Source organism: Notechis scutatus, chromosome 2 (genome assembly GCF_049901735.1).
Source record: "Notechis scutatus isolate UNSWTSFEM ecotype Mainland chromosome 2, rNotScu1.2, whole genome shotgun sequence".
NCBI lineage: Eukaryota > Metazoa > Chordata > Lepidosauria > Squamata > Elapidae > Notechis > Notechis scutatus.
Genome location: NC_142010.1, coordinates 149,396,342 through 149,416,819, shown reverse-complemented (window position 1 = coordinate 149,416,819; position 20,478 = coordinate 149,396,342). Strand labels below are relative to the sequence as shown.

The 20,478-nt window shown below is 42.1% G+C and overlaps 1 protein-coding gene across 8 annotated transcripts in view; it reads right to left on the bottom strand.

Annotated features, from left to right (window-relative positions):
- CDK16 (cyclin dependent kinase 16) overlaps positions 1-20,478 on the bottom strand; it is an 85,398-nt gene that overhangs the window by 28,464 nt on the left and 36,456 nt on the right. For 2 of the 8 annotated variants that reach the window (XM_087956643.1, XM_026684122.2), the window contains 5 exons: positions 7,289-7,431; positions 4,235-4,375; positions 1,719-1,852; positions 749-874; positions 517-573 (listed from right to left, as the gene is read on the bottom strand). In XM_087956643.1, the coding sequence (XP_087812769.1) occupies positions 517-573; positions 749-874; positions 1,719-1,852; positions 4,235-4,375; positions 7,289-7,406 (576 nt within the window). In that variant the 5' untranslated portion in view covers positions 7,407-7,431. Of the gene's footprint in view, positions 1-516; positions 574-748; positions 875-1,718; positions 1,934-4,234; positions 4,376-7,288; positions 7,432-20,478 lie in introns of all 8 variants that reach the window. The other 6 variants (XM_087956639.1, XM_026684124.2, XM_026684123.2 and 3 more) reach the window with 3 other exon arrangements.

The window sequence follows — 20,478 nt, the reverse complement described above, 5'->3', positions numbered from 1 at the left end:
AGGAAGGGAATTCTCTGTTCAAGGACTTCCAAATACAGGGTTCTGACTACATTTGACTCCCCTGGGCAAATCAAGTCCTAAAAGTGGCTACCAAGATGGTAGGAACTAGAAAAAATATTAGAATAAAAGATAAAATAGAATATATAGGCCAGACAATTTGCTCATGTACTATACAAGAACAGTAAAAATAATAGTGCAGTTAGAAGCCATGTCCAAAATCAGAACACGGAGGAAGATTGAAGCCTGGGAGGTAGGCTTTCTTCTCGCAATGAATGGTTTGGTCATGGCTACTAGAGATGGTAAGAAAATCACCCACTATAGGATTCTGTTCTCCACCATTAAGAGACTGGCAAGATCCAAAACCAAACACAAGGATAAAAAGATTGGAGCTGAAACCACCTTGGACTCCTATACAACCCAACGCATGTTAAAACAAAGAACCACCGTTTCTCAAGTGAACTAAAATCCACTTCTTACCTTTGACCAGTCTGAAAAAGGCCAGTTCACAACACTCACCTCTCCCAATTTGTCCAACTTCACGTATGTCTCCAGCTTCCCAAAGCCAATCTCGGACTAAATGAAAAAGAACCAAGAAACAAAGTGTAATGGATCTGCCCTTTTCAGTCTGGGGTGCTTAGAAAGTCAGCAACAGCAGCAGTTGCTGACCTGCAGTACTTAGTACTGGTCCCGCGCCAGTGAAGGGGGAACACTGAGAAGTAGAAAAGGGAGACAGGTGATTCCTATTTACCAAAGAGACTCTGCGTAACCGCCTGCTCAAGGGCTTGTCAAAGAGAGGGCTGTTGAGGGTCAGTTTCTCAAGGTAGCCTTCGGGCAGACGGATGTCAGCTGGGAGTGACAGGCGCTTGTTAATATCCTGGGAAGCAGAGAAAAATTAAGTCAGCTTTTTTATTAAAAGCCTCCCAAAATTAGAAGCCTGGGTGGACTGACAGATAGTAAAAGGAAATTTTTTGTTAGTTTTTATTGTTTTTTATTTTTATGTTTTGTTTTAAATATGGTTTTATATTGTGTAAGCCGCCTCAAGTCGCCATGGGCGAATAGGTGGCAATATGAATTAAATAAATAAATGCCCAGGCTAGAAGTGAAGAAGGCAGAGTCTCCAGTTTCTCCTGCACTTCAAAAAAAAAAAAAAAAAATCACAACCTCTCTTTTAACCAGCATGGAATCTAAGCAAAGAAAAAAATCTAAGTAAGTCCTGAGAAAAGCATCAATAACCTTTGGATTCTCCAGGACATTTGGGGCCGATTTAGAAATCTTGGTAACAATTTCCTGTGCGATCTCACAAACCCATATATAGGAATACAAAAAAGTCAAATTTTACTAAGCGATTAGACTCACAATATGTTAAACTCAGTATCTGGGTTAACAATTAGTAGACATAAATAAACCACTAACAAATCAAATCAACCCCCGTTTAATTTAGTCCGGCATGCAATGCGAGGAATTCTGTGCAAAACCCATGCATTTATCAAATGTTTGTCTTACTTTTATCTGAGGTAACTTGGGGTAGACTTTGCCTTCCCTAATCACTGTAGCTAACTTTGGGGAGTAAAAAATGAGAATGTAACTTGAGAAGGCAGACATCTTTATTCCTTTCACATCTCTCCATGCAAAAGCAGCCCATTATTAATGGGAGACAGAGAACTCTTTGTTCCCACCTTAAGCTGTCCCTCCATCATCACCAGCCAGCACCCACATACCTCAGTGGAAATCTTGCGCGCTGGGTTGTTCCGCATACGCACTCGGACGGGAGACTGCACCTCATCTGATGATGTTCCTGATGCCTGATCACTCTCACCATCCGAACCCATTTTGAGGTCCTCGTGAACAATTTCTGCATCAAGGAGAAATGCGGATGAAGACACGGTGGGCAGAGAGGACTCACCCCATTCCCTCCAATATTTGTAAAGCTGGGCTGTAGAAGGAAGCAACGGATCAGCCCAATGGGTTGGAACTAGAACTCCCATCATTCCCAGGCCATGGGCTATGCTTACTGAAGTCTCTGAGAACTGCAATCCCATTACAATTGGTGGGCACTAGTTGGGAAGTGGCTGCTGTCAACCCCTAAGCATAATGTTTTATGTAAAGGTGTAAATGTTTTAAATAAATACTCTTCTTTCAGTCTGAAACCATTTCATGAATGTTCCACAATAGCAACCCAACATTGATAATACAATATATGTATTTTGGCAATCTCAATTCCATCCCTCCAGAAGATTTAGACATGCTGCCACCAGGAGTACCTCCCCCCAAAATAGTAAGACTACATGGCTATAGATCAGGGGTCTTCAAACTTGGCAAGTTTAAGACTTGTGGACTTTAATTCCCAGAATTCCTGAGCTAACATGACTGGAGGATGAATTCTGGGAGTTGAAGTCCACAAGTCTTAAACTTGCCAAGTTTGAAGACCTTTGCTACAGATGATGGACTGGACTTCACTTTTTTAGACTGATCACAATTTTAAGGGGTTCCCTGCGTATAAAAAGCTACCACAACATGTAAGAGCCTTCATTAGACTTTCCCTCTTCCGTGTAATTGTCCTTTATTAGCAGGATCAAGTTCTATAACCTACTCAGTTGACTTACTCAGTTATAGGGGTATAAGCAAGATCAGAGAATGGGATAACATGTTCTGATTTCCCTCTGTCCACTTTGTTTCTTCGTTAAATTTATTTGCCACCCATCTCATTTCAAAGTGACTCTGGGCTGTTTTCAGCATAAAAACATTAAAATCATCAAATATAAATAAACACCCAATTATCCCCCAGTTTATTAACTACTTCTTCTAACATAATTTGACTAGCTGCATTACTTATAATTATGTGGGTTCCACAATCATGTGTAAAAAAATCCTCTAAATGTTCAGTATAACATTTTAATATGTAGCAATCAAAGTATATACCACTGTGAGCCAGCCTTCCTCAACATGTTGCTCTCAAGAAATGATAGTATCACTCATCTATCTTCCCCAAACCGAATTAGACGCTGGATAGTGTAGTCCAGCACATCCAAAGAGCACCAGATTCAGGAAAATTGCTCTGGGAATGGGATTACACTGGCTCGCTGATTCTGTGCATCTTCTTAAAGACAACTTGAACCTTGAGGTCTGCTTCAGTGTTTTTTAAAATAGCTATATGTTGAATTCATGTCAGTGATACTCTCAAGAGTCCAAAACAGTATTTCGGACCTAATGCTTTTAACTCCCCAAATTCCCAGACTCCATAGCCATTGTTATATGTCATAAGCCAAGAGTCTTTTTTGGAATCAGGAAGCTTCAAATCCCAGTAAATTAAACTGAATTAATTATAACTCAATACCTCTGGAAGTTATCTGGTTGGGAGAGGCTGATTTAAAAGGACAGCAAATCACTTTATATTGAGTAAGGCCACTGGTCCAGCCGCTCAGCACTCTCTGGAGCAAGGGTGTCAAACTCACGTCATGTGATGTATGGCAACTTTTCCCCTTCGCTAAACTGGGCGTGTGACTGGCCAGTGTATGACGCATCTGGCCCGCAGGCCGCAAGTTTGACAACCCTGATCTAAAAAGCAACATCAGGGTGGTCTTATGAAAAGATTCCCACTTTATTGCTAAAGCGCCTCAATCTTTCATCTTTCACAGAAGATTGTGTTAATCAATTTCTGCTCAAAATCATCTTATTACGGAGGATGTGCCTGGCATAACCTAGACATGTAGAGGGCATTTAGAATAGCCCAGGAAAAATAATTAATAAAAAGTAAAAGTGACGTGACCAGGTTCACACATTATGCTAAGCCAGGATTTAGAACCATAATTACTGGAAAAAATTCCACCTTTAGCTTTAGAGACAACACCTACTGAATACAAGTTTCACCTATTGGGCTAACAAATCATACTCTGCATTAGCATAGTGAGTGAGACCAGCCAGAATAAAACTCACAGATTCAGTATGATGCACTGAATAAGATCAAGATTAATTTCTCTTCGAGTGAGACCCTGTAATCTGAGACTCCAGCTTCCTTACCAACCTCATCCTGGAGCAAAAATTCAAGACTCTGGGTTCCCCAGACCTCTTACTCAAGGAATTGATGTACCCCAGCTTGACACAAGATGCTCAGGTGCCTAAATAAGTTAACAGGGACTCCAAAAAGCCTCTCTTGAAGTCAGACTGGCTTGACTTGTGGCTTCAACCCACAACGGGAAGCCCTTACTGGCAGCACAGTGGGAGGTGCGATAGTCACCTAATCGGGTGGTACGGCCGAGGTGAGAGCTCAGACTGCGGCTGACGGCCAGACGGGACCTGTGGAAGGAGCCTGCGTAGTGGTGCAGGAAGGCGTGAACGCTGCGGGAGGTGCTGGGATGCACACTCTTCACTGTGGGGCCTGGGGGTGGGGGGCAGGAGAAGGAGGGGAGGAGGAAAGCCCACAGACAGACAGATGGGAGGGAGGGATATGGAAGATGCAGGAAAAATGGAGGGGGACACAGGTGGCCGGGGAATGTGGTGTCCGGATAGTGAAGAACAGAACATCAGCAAAAGGAGAGAAAGGGAGTGGTAGGAGGGGAAACACCAGTGAGAAGCAGAAGTAGCAGCAACAGAGGGAGAAGGAAAGTGGGATCCCAGAGGAAGAATATCCATCTCCACCCAACCACAAAAAAAAGTGGAAGTATAAACAGAGGGAGGGAGGGTAAAGTGGAGACAAAAGGGAACCCCAAGCAACATCCAAAGGGAGTGATATGGAAAAGACCGGTGCACGAAAGGAGGGGTGGGGGAAGGAAAAGAAGAGGTTGAGCAAACAGCCCACAGCAAAGAACCGAAGGCATGGGGGACAGACAGTGGCCACCACACAAGCAAAGGGATTGATGCCGCCACAGAAGAAGGGAGGCCAATATAAACAGAAAGATGGGGGAAAAAAGAGGGAAAAAAAGAGAAATATGAAGGAAGGAAGGAAAAACAAAACACAAATCAAAGTAGAATGGAAATCAAACTCAAAAGACATCCCTCGGCCAAGGGGCAGGATTGGGGAATATAACGGAGAGACAGGACTTACCAGAGTGAGACAGCCTTCCCTACCGTTTTAATAACTGGAGACCTCACCCCACCCCTCAAATATATTTGAGATTGGAATTTTTATAGTATAACAATGAGTAATGTTGCTTTGCTGCACTGTTTCAACTCACAAAACATGTCTTCCAGCGTAGCTTTTCATGAGCTTAGCTAATTCTACAGCATCTCAGCTACATTCTTAAAAGTGAAAGGTCAATATTTCAGTCCTCACTATTATACCGGTAGCCCTGACCCAACAAAGGCAAGATGGGTTGAGTAGTCCACAACAAATTTCCAGATGTCTATTGGCCTGGAATATGCCTATGGCTATTTTTTTTAGTCAACAGAAACATCTTAAGTCATGCATTCTGATTTCACCTGCACTAATGCTCAGGATCGGACTCAGAACTACTTTCTACGCTGCTCCATATCCATCCAACATGTCCTTTATTTTCTGCTCTATATGAGTTTAGGATGGTGAAAATAGGTCCTCATGCTGGCAGAGAGAGAAAGAAACAGGATGCATCCTTTTCCCTTTCACCTTTTATTACCATCATTTTTCACAACTCCAAAGTTGTCTGTTACTGTAGCCTAGGCAGCTCAGTTCTGTAGAAAAACCAGTTTCACAGCTGGGTAAAAGGGCCTCCAGGTTGCAGGGAATTCTCTGACCATTTGCAAAGGAAGTTGCTAAAAACTCTGTAGAATGTGCAGATTCTGCAGAATGGGAGCACATTTATGTCTTTTTAACACAGAACAGCCCCACTTAAGCCAGGGTTTGGCAATGTTCAAGAAGTTAGGAGCCACAATTCTGCCTCCTTATCTTCCAGAGGGCTTCAAGAATTTGTCCATTTTTTAGAATTGGGGGAGAGGGGGGTGTTGGGGAATGTTCAACGGTAGAAGTGGAAGGCCTCTGGGAAGCAAAAGAATCACACGTTAAATTTCCAAATGCTAGTTTGAAAGCAGTTCCCAAATCGCCTCCGAGCTGTTTTTCTGGTAAGGAAGTTAAAGGTGAGAACATGAATAGTTCGCAGCCAGACGTCTCCTGTTTCAGTTCCCATCCTTCAAGCTGAAAATATGACCACCACCCCCCCAAAAAGTTAAAAATCAGCCTGACAAATGTACTGGATGTTTTTTTGTCCTTTTTAAAAAGTATTTTGTACCCTGTGGGATTCTACGCAGGTTTGCAACATGTTGGCCTTAATAAACTGCCATGACACTTCCATATGAGTGTGTGTGAGTGTGTGGGGGGGGGGGGGGAGGGGGGGAGGGAGAGGGGAGAGAGAGGGAGAATATGTGAATGCAAGTTGTATAAACTTTAGCAGTGGAAATGTGCTTTATCAAAAATATTTTCATTACAAAGGGCAACCATCACACTCTGTCCTGGATGTCCCACCCCCAAAATGCATTCTTGACTCCTCTGCACACCGTTACTCAGCCTGCTGCGGGACCTGTAATGGGGCCTCTCTCCAAAGACAGTCCAAAAGCTTCAACGAGTACAATGAGCTCCTGCCCAGAGTTTGAACAAGGCCAGGAGATCAGAAAACATTCCTTCGGTTTTGTGCCATCTCCCGGTTGTCCAGAAGCTTTCATTCCTAATTCCAGATGCTATCTTAATTTCTGAATGCCTGGAGACTTGATTATCTAAAACAGTGATCCCCAACCTTTTTGACGCCGCGGCCCGGTACCGGCATCAGCTGGGCGCCGCCATCTTTTTTTGATGAAAACGTGCTTCCGGTGAGCTTTCTACCCGGAAAAGCTCACCGGAAGCACTTTTTCATGAAAAAAAGATGGCGGTGCCCAGCAAGCCGCGGCCCGGTAGGAGTTGTTCCACGGACCGGTACCGGTCCGCGGACCGGTGGTTGGGGACCCCTGATCTAAAAGACTAGTCCCATCCCTATAAATCTTCTCTATCTGGCTATTTAATCATCTATAACTCCCAACTATTTAATAAGGTTTACATTAGAAAATCTTCTGGGTCCATTTGCCAGCGCATAAAAGTTTCATGTCAGAAGTTTAGACAGGCAGCAAAGTCTGATACCTTCAACTGAATTAATAAAAGGGCTTCAAGAAGCTTTGCCAAGCATCCTATGATCTTGCTGCTATAGCCGCTCTCCTTTGTGGGCTTTTTAGCGTAATGTTCTGTTATAAGGGTACAGCCAAGAAAAGTGATTGTAAGTAGATCAGTTAAAAAAAAAAGAGATCTGCTATCAATTCTCTCTCCAAGGAGGTGAAGATCGAGGAGGGAACTCACCATTATCGCTACTGTTGTTTTCCTCTATATTAATGGGTTCATTGAGGTTTTTCTCTACAGTTCGGCTCCCCCGTAGCGTCATGGACAGCTGCCTCTTGATCTTCTTCATCCGATCCATGATGGGGAAGGGGCTGGAGTCACTGCTGAAGGTACAGGATGAGGAAACTGTTATCCAGTGTGTTAAACAAGCAATTTTATTTAGACTGCATTAGACTGCAGCTCAGATTCTTGGCCAAATTATGGCTGGTAAAAACTTCAAACTGAATGCCATCAATTAAAGTGCATTAAAAAACAACAACAGTAAAGTGACTCATCAAAGTTCCTCCAAAATTCAAGGATAGCTCTTAAGAGACTTTCGTATCTTATCGACATATGATTTTTAAACAATATTTTTAGATAATACATAGAATACATCTGTACAAGTCTAACATCCGGAAGATTACAGCCAATGATTTGACTAGAGATTTCAAACCAGCATCAAATCTCTTAGTTTATTGGATTCCCAGATTGAATAGTTCAAGATAAAGCTTCCAACAGCTCCATCCAGCTTGACCAAAGGTACCAAAACTGCTCTGTATCTTTTCAGATTCATCTTCCATGTTTTTCTCCTTTCTATTCGCTCCTATGGAGAACTTCCCTTTTCACATCTCAACCACCCTTTCCTAGTCCACAACCTGTATTCCTTGGCTTCCCTGGTTTCACCTTAGTTGGACTCCTCCTTTTTCCATTGTTCCATCCCTAGGTCTACCTGCTCATTCCCCTTCTAGGCTTTGACCAGCTCTTCTGTGAAAATAAAGCACGACAGCCGATCACTGCCAGAAACTACAGAAGCCTCAACCGCCATAAATCCCCAGCACTGTTGCCATGTAGTGATACAAATAAACATATGGTTTTAATGTTTAAGGAGATGGAAGAATAAAATAAATTCTGTTTCTGCATACCGAAGGTCAGTGCAGATATGAACGGCAAGGGAATTGCTCACAAAACCAAGAGCATGCTGTTTATCAAATTAAACTAGGGCAGAGCGCAGCAAACATCCTACACAGTGACACTATGAAATTCACCACTGTACAGCTATCTACACTGGGGATTAGATAGCTTCGTAAAGAATACAACTGATAGTAACTATTACCTCCAGTCAGGGGTGGGATTCAATTTTTTTAACAACCGGTTCTGTGGGCGTGGCTTAGGTGGTGGGCGTGGCTTGGTGGTCATGTGACTGGGTGGACATGGCTTGGTGGTCATGTTATTGGCTGGGTGTGGCCAACTCAGTATCACTCACATCAAGGTATGCATCTCCTCCCCTGGCCTCTCATGACTGTGGGGATGCTGCAACAGTCGTAAGTGTGAAAAATGGTCATAAGTCACTTTTTTCAGTGCCATTGTAACTCCACACAAGCAAAGTAACAGCAAAGGAGGAAAAAAAAAACTCCAGAGATGTTCCTGAGACAGGAAGTCTAGCCCTGCCAAGAATGTAATAAGGGTTAACGGAGAGGCAGTATCTGTAAGCAACACCAGAATGTTTCCTTCCTGCCTTCCTTACAGGATTAGGCCAGTAATTTCTTCTAACAACCAGTTCTCCGAATTGCTTAGAATGTTAACAACCGGTTCTAGTGAATAGGAGAGAACTGGTAGAATCCCACCCCTGCCTCCAGTACAGAAGAAGCCTCTATCTCAATAACTGTTCCCTGAAGGAAAGAGAGGGAACCCTATTTAAACTTGTATGATATTAAAGGGGTTCCTAAAAGCATCTGGTTACCTACCATCTGTGGGAACAGAGCACATTGCCTAAGTGGCCTTTGGTATGATTTAACAAATATTTTGTTGTATCTTCCTACCCACACCCACACCCAAAAAAGAACATCTGAAAATCCAGGAACACAATCAGCCTTTACACACACACACACACATACACACCAAATCTTATGGTGACGCTCTTGCTTGAACAAGCCAGGTGGATGGCAGAAGTAGCAGATCTTACTCTTCTTGGTCAGAGAGGCTCTTCTTAGCTGTTCACACTTTTGTCTACAAGTAGTCCTCGACTCACAACCACCACAAAGCCCCAAATTTATGTTGCTGAGAAATTTGAAGTGAATTTTGCCTCCTTTTACGACCTTTCTTGCCACCATTGTTATGTCAATCACTGCAGTTGTTAAGTTAGTAATCCGGTTGTTAAGTGAATCTGGCTTCCCCATTGACTTTGCTTGCTCAGAAAGTCACAAAAGGAGATCACATGACCCCCGGACACTACAACCTGTCATAAATATGAGTCATTTGCCAAGCATCCCATTTTGGATCATGTGACCACAGGGATGCTGCAATGGTGGCATGTGTGAAACAATGGTCACAAGTCACATTTTTCAGTATTGTTGTTAACTTTGAATGGTCACTAAACAAACTCTTGTAAGTCGAGGATTACCTGCACTGTGTTTTCTCTGATCAACAAGATTCCTTGGACTTATACTGGCTTCCACAAAAGTGAGACAATGTTCCTCTTCCAGTTTTTTGTTTTTTGTTTGTTTTAAAGCTCATACTGAAGCTTAACACCAAACATTCTGTCCTTGATTATCTCTAAGAAAGTCATTCAAAACCCAATGAAATTGAGAAATTCCCCACCGTGTTGCCCATAAAGCACCCCAACCTTTTCACTCGAATCCAGTGAAGGATCTTAAGAGTCACTCTGACCTCCAACAGGAAAGGACTGAGGAAGCCAAAACAAGCCTAGCTGGAGTGGCTTTATAGCAAGGACTCAACAGGCAATCTCTTTTTATAGCATGAAATCATAAAATGACAGGAGGTAGAATGAACTGAAGAAACATACTTCCCGAAAGGTAAATTCAAGTAAAGCTTGCCAGGAGGCAATCTCACCACAACTCCCTTCGGGTGGGGGGACACCTATAAGCAACACTGTTTATATTTGCACCTAAATGTGATAACCCCACTGGATATCAGGGTATAATGTCAAAGGCAGCTTATATGAACTATCATCTGGACACCGTAGAAAACTAAACAACCTAACAATAAAACAGTCAATGGCCTGAGAACAGAACTAGTTCCTGGGATACCTGCCAGGACTGGAAAACATCAACAGATTGGCCATCCACCCTTCCCCAAGCTTCTGCTCTCAGAGCTAATTATTTAGTGATGAAGGAAAATATAATGCGTGCCTCAAAGGTGTAGTCTCCGTTCACGTGGAGTGACACACAGGGCCGTCTCTACAAAAAGGGAAAGGCCACTTCCTCAGAAGGCAGGGCTAGGTGGAGACCTGGAATGGTAGCGAAGCATGGAAGGAAAAAGAGCTCTTATGTCCTTTGTCACCTGCCCTGTAACAAGGAAGAATGTTGTATAGCCAGCTTCTGTGCGTGGAACTGGGCCTAGACAAATGAGACCCAAGAGGCAGGCCAAATCTGCAGCTTCCAGAAACTCAGGCACAGAGTTTATTTAGCAAATAATAAGATTTCTAAGGTAATGATCGGATGAGAAAGGTTTTTCAACAGCAGTCGGTTTAAGAGTCCGCCCTTCCGAGTCATCAAAGAGGAAAGCATTTGATGAAGTTTCTGCACGTGTCAGGGAGAAGGGGAAAATAAGTCTTTTATTTATTTATTTTAAAGACTGACTTTTTAATGTCATACTTATCACCAAATTGGGATCTGGGAAAATATTCTGCCCTGGGTCATTGGGGCTGACAATACAATTAGCATAATTGATGCTAAGTACGTAATTTGAAGGGCGTGAGTAGCTGAAGAAAGCCTCCCTTCCCCATTTGTGGCATTACTGAGGAAAAAAGAAGGCTGAGGTCATCTGAGGCCTGAACAAGCTATGTTTGATGACAAACAAAATTTGGAGGCTTTCTTGCTCTCAACTACGTCTGGATGGAGCTTTTATGAAATTAAAGCACAAGGAATGGTAGCGAATAAGGAATCTGCCCGGTCTAGCCAGGCACTTCACAGATGAGATCCAAACCCAGTGAGGATGCACCGGGTACTGGATCTGCTGAATGCCATCATTTATCAAAAATGGAATAAGCTTTCTTTCTTCGCAAGAAGGCCTACATACAACTTGGACAAGTCAAAAAGCCCTCATTGCCATATTTTGCTGCAAGGTGGCTGTGACATTCCTAGTATTAGCCACTTATTGCACTTTCAAAATGCTACATCTGCTTATAAACAGAACAAATGACTCCCCCCACCCCATTTAATACTCTTGTGTATTCACTGTCTTTCCTACATGCAGACTCTGCAAAACGCTTCAAGCTACCCAGACAGGCACAGCCCATCAACCACGTACAGTGGCTAATGATTTATTCAAATGCCTCCCCGTGTTTCATTACCGCAGGCAGACAACAGCAAACAGGAAAAAAAAAAAAAAACTCACAACAGAATTTATATACTCCACTGCAGCCTAGGTAGCCAACAGACCAGCCTGGCCCAAACTTGTACCTTGACTGAGTAGCAATCAGCAGGGGGAAATTTCTCACGGCAAGGAAATGAACATGATCGCATATTTATTCCTGTTGTTAAAACTGTAGCTGCAAGGAGCGTGCGAAACATTTCAAATTCAAAATGGCTCAAGCTCACCATCCTCTGATTCAAGTTCACACGTCGCAGATATAAAAAAGAGAATTCAAACATTTTGCACATTTTTTTAAAAAAAACCTTTATTTGGGACTAATAGCACAGTGTCTTTCTATGCTGGTATAGAAAGACACTGTCACTTGTAAACATTTCAGTAAAGCAAGCTTTTCAGCTGTATACATTGAATGATAAAAAGGAGATATTGAAACCAAAACCTCCAGTCGCTCAGTTCAGCAGACGCTTCAGATCGTGATACACAAGGTTTGCCTTCCATAACCTGGTCTCTGTATATTTCTAATATTCCAACTCTAACCCTGGACCTTCATGGTCATTAAAAATCCAATAAAGCAAATAAAGCATATTTTAAATTTTAAGTATGTATTTTTGGCATAAATAATACTCAGCACAATCCAAAAACTATGTATAAATAGCAATCCTATTCTGAGCGGAATTTGAACAGACAGCTTGAACATTAAGGATGCAAAATTGCAATACTGAGTGGCTTAAGCATCGGATACATTAGAGTTTCGTAACTTTTGACCTTCAGTTCCTGACAGAAAGGCAGGATATCTTTCTGATAAATCCATACCTTTAACGGTAATGCTCAGGATCAGAGGAAGACAATATGATTTTGCTGAATACTAACAATGGTGGAAAGAAAAATGAATGCTCACTTCCAGTTAGAAGGGATTATTTTATAAATTTGTGCTCCCTATTTCCATAATGCATCTTCTCCAACCAACTCCAGGTGGGAAAACTTGGGACCTTCTACTCAAATTTTTCCAATTACCTATATTAGCTCTGTTCCTTGCCAGGCCCAACATCCTTGAGTCAAAAAGATATGACAATCTGAGAGCCCAAGATTATGAGACAAGCAGTGAACAGTAGACAAGCTATGAGTGAAGATGACATCCTTCACCTCAGTTTGTCACTTTGTGTTAAGGAAGAGCAGGAGAAGCCCTCATTAGCTTGGGATAATTTTAGGATGTAGAGCTATTGCCACCAGCACCCCCACCAGAAAATGTATACAGAAAATACAGCAGTGATGTTATCCAATGAGAGGTCATCCAGTTTTGATAGTATGATCAGGGGGAGCCTTGGCTAAAGGCCACATATGGCCTTTGGGTTGTCCACCAGTGGTCTACAGCAGTTGTCCCCAACTTTTTTGGGTCTGCAGACCAGCGGCAGCAGTGGTGGCAGTAGCAGGGAGGCAGGGGATGGTTGCGTGTGCACAACCTACCGTAATCCAACACATGCACAAATAAAGTTTTCCATGCTTACTCACAGCTTGCATGGCCCCAGTTCCCAACAGCCCAAGGATTGGGAATCACTGTCCTCCAGAACAAAGAGTGGCTCTCTGAAATTTCAGACAGAGGTTTTTGTGGCCACCATTTGATTTTTGCAAGGTTTCATATCTGTTTTATAGCCTTTGCTAATAAAACGATGAAACCAGCTCATAGCAACAAGTCATGTTAAACTGCACTCCTTCGTGTTCTAATAATCACATACTAACAAGTGTTCTTATCTATAGTATAGTCCACCCTTCCCCATTTCTGGCCCATAGATCTTATAACTGATATATCTGTCTGGGTCACAGTTATATTACTATTTGTACGTCACACTAATCCGTAGTTTCTTCAACCATGTTTAGCGAAGAATCCCTATTAAACAAGAGTAAACAGGCCATCCTCTTCCAAAACAAATTGCAGAGTGAAGCAACCAGGAGTTCCATAGGTCTTTGTCTTAGGTGAGACCAGCATTCCTTCCCTCTTTTATCAGAAGAAGTAATTTGGTCAGCCTAGGGCTCTGATAAGCAGATCCAGTCCTTGACCCTTGGTTTTAGAGAGGTCAAAGAAGGAGAATACATGTAAAAATCGCAACTTCTGATGTTTTGCCAAGCTCAGCTTGTAAGGCAAAAGATCAAGAGGGACAGATAACCCAGAGTGATCTTCATAGAGGGCATTCAAATCCCCTGTGCCTGGATGACAACAGTGGGTATCAGCCTCAATTATTTCAACTGAATATAATTTCATTAATTTAGCACCCACCCATAATATCTCATAATGTCAAGCCATGGTGTCCACCACTTGAAAAAAGAAACTGGCAACACAACAATCTTTGACATATATTGGAAGGGGAACAAAGGAACACAGCTCCGAAGTGCTAAATGGATAGGGGGCAAGAAGTAAACAGAGAGAAGTTGGACTGACACACTATGCTGAAACCATATGTATTTTTCTTGGCCTAAATCTGTTTGCATGATTCAGGAGATCATGGTTGATTAAATCACGATTTATCACAATAACCAGGTGATTACATGTGCAAGTACCGTATATACTCGAGTATAAGTCGACCCGAATATAAGCCGAGGCACCTAATTTTACACAAAAAAACTGGGAAAACTTATTGACTCGAGTATAAGCCGAGGGTGGGAAATGCAGCAGCTACTGGTAAATTTCAAAAATAAAAATAATTAATTTGGGAAACGATCTCACTATCATGAAAGGTTTAATTGATTCACTAACCCAAAAGAAGAAGATGATGATGACAGCGGGAGGCAGGAGTCACTCTCTTCCCCCCTCGAGGCCCCTCGGAGTCAGGAGTCACTACCCCCTGAGTCAGGAGTCACTACCGCCGGCGGCGGCCCTGAGTCCCGCCGCCTCGGGGGAAGGAAAGGCAAGCGCTTTTGCCTTTCCCTTCCCGGCTAAACTGTTGGGAGTCGCTGCCGCCGGAGGCCGCGACTCCACACCATTTTTTTTCCAGAGGGGAATCTGACTCGAGTATAAGCCGAGGGGATTTTTTCAGCACAAAAAATGGGCTGAAAAACTAGGCTTATACTCGAGTATATACAGTATCTTGATATCTATCCTCCACAAATCCTGGGCTTTGTTTTTAGCCTTGGCACTGAAGTCTGATCTAGTGTGTAACTCTAGTTCTCATGAGTATATAATAAACACAGGCCCCAGATGATAGAAGAACAAAAAGTGGGGAAGAATTCAAACCACTTTTAAAAACATATCAATACAGCAGTTATCTTGCTGGCTCCATCCATATCTGAGTACTTCACCACACTATATCTGACAGTGACAAGGCCCAAAGGTCTTCTTGTATATCTCAAAAATCTGTTCCTCAACCATAAACACACACAAACATGAGCGAGCAAGAAAGTATATACTTTCTATAAAAGGAAGTCTGTACAACTGTTTGTTTTAGTGATGGTTCAAGGTTACAACAGCCTTGGAAAAAATGATCAGTACGATCATTGCATCACCCCCCCACCCCAGTTACATAATTGCAAATCCAGCACTTGCAACCAGTTCACATTTAACAACAATTGCAGCATCTTGCAGTCACATGACTGCAATTTGCAACCTTTCTATCCACAAAATCAACTAGGGAACTCTGGTTCACTTAATGGCCACATAATTCACTTAACAACTGCAGGGATTTTCCTTAGGAACCATGGTAAAAAAATGGTTGTAAAATTGGGTCTGTCACATGCTGACTCAATTTACAATCACACTGGTTTATGACAGAAATTCTGATTCAAATTGTGGTCATAAGTTGAGGACTACCTGTACAATACAGACTTTATTTCACTCGTGCTGCGGTATACTCTGCATCAACAGCTACAAATATGTCTATTTTTAAAACTCTACGTAGATTCATTTACATATGCAGCAGAATGTGGTCACGTAACTCTGACAATGTACCGCTACAGCATTATTAATGCTCACCATGCAGAGAAAAAAAAAAATATCTGCCAATTAAAAAACAAACTAGGACAGTAGAATGGTATGACTTGTAAAGGTTTACAATGACAATGACCAATGGAATACAATATAGCAGTGGTGGCTAACCTTTTTGGGCTCCTGTGCCAAAAATTGTGTGCGCGCTTGTGTGTGCACGCTCGCATGCCAGCATCCAGAAGGCAATGCGCACTCCCCCTTCCCGCCCCCTGCGCATGTGCGCACAATCCCCCCCGCCCCTTACCTGCACTGCACCTCCCAGCTGATTTTCGGCCCGTTTGAGGCCTTTTTCGGCCTCCCAGAGGCTTGAGGAAAGCCTCTGCAGGCCGAAAAATGGGCCCATTTAGTCACTTCTGGAATACCGGGAGTGATGAAATGGGCCTATTTTTCGGCCTGCAAAGGCTTTCCTCAAGCCTCTGTGAGGCCGAAAAAGGCCTCAAATGGGCCGAAAATCAGCTGCATGGTGAGGTAAGACTGCCTGCAGCTCATGTGCAAGCACAAATGGCTCTGCATGCCATCTATGGCACACATGCCATAGGTTCGCCATCCTGGCAATATAGTATTGTACCTCTTACTGTGATATCAGTTTCCTACTCCTAGATATATATTAAAGATTTTGTACGCCTATACTACAAACCCACAATAGGTCTATCTCCACTTTACCAAAGAAAAAGAAGAAGAAAAGCAAATATGCCCTTAAGTCAAACTTGACTCTCGGGAGAGTCTATGCCGTGTTCTTGATACTATTCTCTTATTTCATTTTTTTTTCACCTTCTCGGCCTCAAATTTCTGGGTGGTTCTTCATCAAAGCACTAATGAGAGCTAACCCTGTTTAGATTTTGAAATCAGCCAAAGTTAGATGTCACCAGCTGAGGTATATTCTTTGAATGCTCCTCAAACAATTCTGGGGTTGATATTTTAGTGAGAATAATGTTGTAATTCTGTATAGAAAGAGATCACTCTGCATTTTACTTCATTCAAGGTGTAACCCCCAAATTTAGCTGGAGGAGAGTGAATGATTAAACTGTGCCATGAATGAATCCTAATATCAAGGTTGGGACACACAGCTATCAGTGTTGCTGACTAACAATTCCCATCAACCGTCCCAAAGGTGGTTTTTCAAGAGACAACTGGACTTTCTTGTTTTTCTTTGAAGGCTGAAGCTTCTTCAGCTCTGACTGGATGGTGGGGAATGAAGGGATTTATACTCCTTGCAGACAGCTGGTCATTTGCATTCTTTTAGAGGGTTGTTGAGGCCACTTGAATATCTATGTCCTCAGCGTCACTGAGTAGTGCAAATGTGTGTGGAACCTTCTTGGCTGCAGGATGTTTTCTGCCCTGTGTCCCTTCACTGTTGAAGACAAACGTAGGCTGTTGCGGATGAGTCTGTGTTGTCTGCATCTCAAACTGAAGCACAAGTAGTTCCTGTAGTTTGCAATTTTTCTGGAAATCCGTTCAGAAAAACAGAGAAAAGCAGAGCTGAAAAAGCTTCTTGGATGAGAAATGAAATGTCTTCAAAGAAAAACAAGAAAGTTCAGTTGCCTCCTGTAAAAGCACCTTTGGGATAACCATAACCTGGATGACTGAGAATCTCCATAGACATTTAGCTATGCACTTTGAGATGAACACCCTTCAAATAGTGTTGGGAGCATGAACGGATTTCCAGAAAAATTGCACTTCAGTTTGAGATGCAGACAACACAGACTCATCCCCAATAGCCTGTGCTTGTCGTCAACAGTGAAGGGACACAAGGCAGAAAACATCCTGCAGCCAAGAAGGCTCCACACACATTTGCACTACTCAGGTGACCCTGAGGACACAGATAAACATCCAAGTAGGCTCAACCACTCTCTAAAAGAATGCAAATAATCAGCTGTGTATCTGCAAGGAATGTAAATCCTTCCACTCCCCACCATCTAGTCAGAGCTGAAGAAGCGAGCGAAAGGTCTTCAAAAAAAAAGGAAAGCGAGTTACTTCCTGAAAAGGCACCTTTGAAACCACCATGACCTAGATAACTGACAATCTCCATAGACATTCAACTCCCATCAATCACCTGACCAACAGTGAGGACTGTGGGGAAACAGCTCAGTAACATTTGGGAGACTGTAGATTCCTCACCAATGACTTACACAACTGAGCATTCAACATGGCATCCCCCACGCCCAAGTTCACATGGTATAATGCATTCATTCCCTATGGGATTAAAAAGTCAACCTAAACTAAAGGCTGTTCTAACATATGGTAATCAACTTGCTTTTAAAAAATATTAATCTTCTGTGTCTTGAACTTCATTTGGCTATTTACACAGATCTTATTCACATTAATCTCCATGGAATTCAGGCTCATCAGACAAAGGTTTATCATCAAACTTTTCCCATCTACAAAAACTAATTAGGCTGTAGGAAGACCTAATTAATTGAATTCTGATGTCAGTTCCAGCAGCATCTCGAAGCTGCAACTTAAGAGCAGCCACATGCAAGAAACGTTTTTTTCAGAATCATATTTCTGATGGTGAGAGAAACTTGGAAATGTATTTGTTTTACTTTTATGAAAGACCCACTGCTACCACTCACGATCTTCTGCAAACAATTTTCTGCATGCCAACTTGCAGAAGATGCCACTTGCCCACAAATAACAAACCCCCTTCTTTTCAGTTGTGTTTTAAATCAGAAACGAGACGACCAAAGCAAATGTGAGAGTTTAGATTTGGGGGAATAGTGAAAGAAGCTTTGATTGGCAAACACTGCGGACCAGGGAAAAGTTTTAGGAAAGGATCGAACTGTGCAATTCTTCTTTCAGTTTAAACTTTAAAGCAGGGGTGTCCAACCTTGCAACTTTAAGACTTGTGGACTTCAACTCCCAGAGTTGAAGCAAAGCTGGCTGAGGAATTCTGGGAGTTGAAGTCCACAAGTCTTAAAGTTGCCAAGGTTGGACACCCTGCTTTAAAGCATGGTTTTGTCTTTCCTGGGCTTGCACTGAGTGAAGAGGAATTGCCTTGGGCTGCACATAAATATATTAATATAGTTAATCATTATAAATAACAAACTTCCTTTATTTTTGTATATTTTGTATTATCTTCTGGGACATCATTACTAATTGTCCAGACCTGTCTGGCTTAAGGGCAACCAGTCATCACCACAAAAAGGGGATTTTAGCAGGTTTCCTGGTTCAATATTTGACATTCAGGCGGCTCTTGATTAGAAGTGCTGGTTAGATAAACAAGTCTGAGAGTTTTGTTTCTTTGTAAATACAGATTTCTTTGAAAAGTTTGATTGCAGCTTTGGTTGTTTTCTGCGAAAAATGAAATATGTTAAGTAAATGTGTATATGGGGGGAAACCCTGGATAAACTGGGAGAATATTCAGGTCTCTCCTGTTTCCAATTCAGAAAAAATCACACACACACACCCAAAATCAGCTCTGCTTCAGCAGCCTAATTTTATGACAACAACCTAGTATGCAAAACTGTTTGCAAAAGATTAAGTGGCAGGAATTTTTGCACTGGAGTTTTTAGTGGTCTTCTGCAACTAGCAGAGGCAAAGGTCTTTGCAAATACTTTGCTATTCTTCTGCAAGTAGTGCTGGTCTTTGGACATATGGAGTAGAATTATGGATTCTGCATGCAATTGGAGGGAGAAGCCTGATAGGAACACATTGTCACTTGGAAATAATGCCACACATTTAGGAATTGCCCAGTCTCCTTTTCTCAAAGCACATTCACCCTCAAAAATCTAGTCCTGGAACATAAGTCACTGGTAACCAGCTTCTATAACCACCTGCCCTAATGTGGTGTGTTTTGCAAGAGGGCATTCTGACCGTTTGTCATACAGTCAGATATATCTTTATTACGGATACTGATCAGAATATACCATTCGTCACAGTAGCTAGGAATTTAAAGAGCTGTAATCCCCAAACATTTGAAGGTCACTAGTACTTTGTAAAGGATCAAAACAAAACATCAAGTATGAATTCCTCTTTTCCAAAAAAAAAAAAAAGAATAGTTTTCATTTTGTTTTGCTTTGTCTTAGGAACTCTGTCATAGCAATGATGGATTGTCTAATTAGATTTCTAGTGGTGAAGATTCAAAGCTCTACACACCAAGTGCAATGATAACAATATAAATAATTAGAAAATACATGACCCCTTGGGCCACCTTTCATTTGCTCACCAGATTCTTCAGTGCCTTCAAAAATAAGTTGGTGCAGTGGTTAGAATGAGATTGGGAAGCCTGTAAGAGGCAAACTACTCAATGTTCACCCTTAAATTCCATAGATTGTCTAAAAATATGGCATATGTCTAATAGATATTGTGTCTTATTTATATACTACTAAAACACTCGTAACCTTTAACTGGGTGAACTGGTGCATCGGGGGGCAGCCATTTTTGAACCAAGGTACGTCAAATAACCTAGCTTACAGTGTGTGTCCAAAATCTGGAATCCTATATGGAATAGAAACTTGGCAAATTTTATAAAACGTTTTATGGCATAAACATTACTATAAACAATTTATGATACAATACCAAATGTCATAAAGCATTTCCTGCGCTGATGTTTGACTGTGCTGAACAGTTCCAAGGCTCTGCTTGTATCCCAACTTTTCCAGTGAAGAAAGTACATCAATACTTAGACTTATATACCACTTCACAGCCCTCTCTAAGCAGTTTACAGAGTCGGCATATTGTCCCCAACAATCTGGGTCCTCATTTTAGTGACCTTGGAAGGATGGAAAACTGAGTCAACCTTGAGCTGGTGAGAATCAAACTGCTGCCAGTGGGCAGAATAAGCCTGCAATACTGCATTTTCACACTCAATTTTAGGATAATAAACCACCAACAAAAATATTTTGCCCATGTTTGGTGATATGGTCCA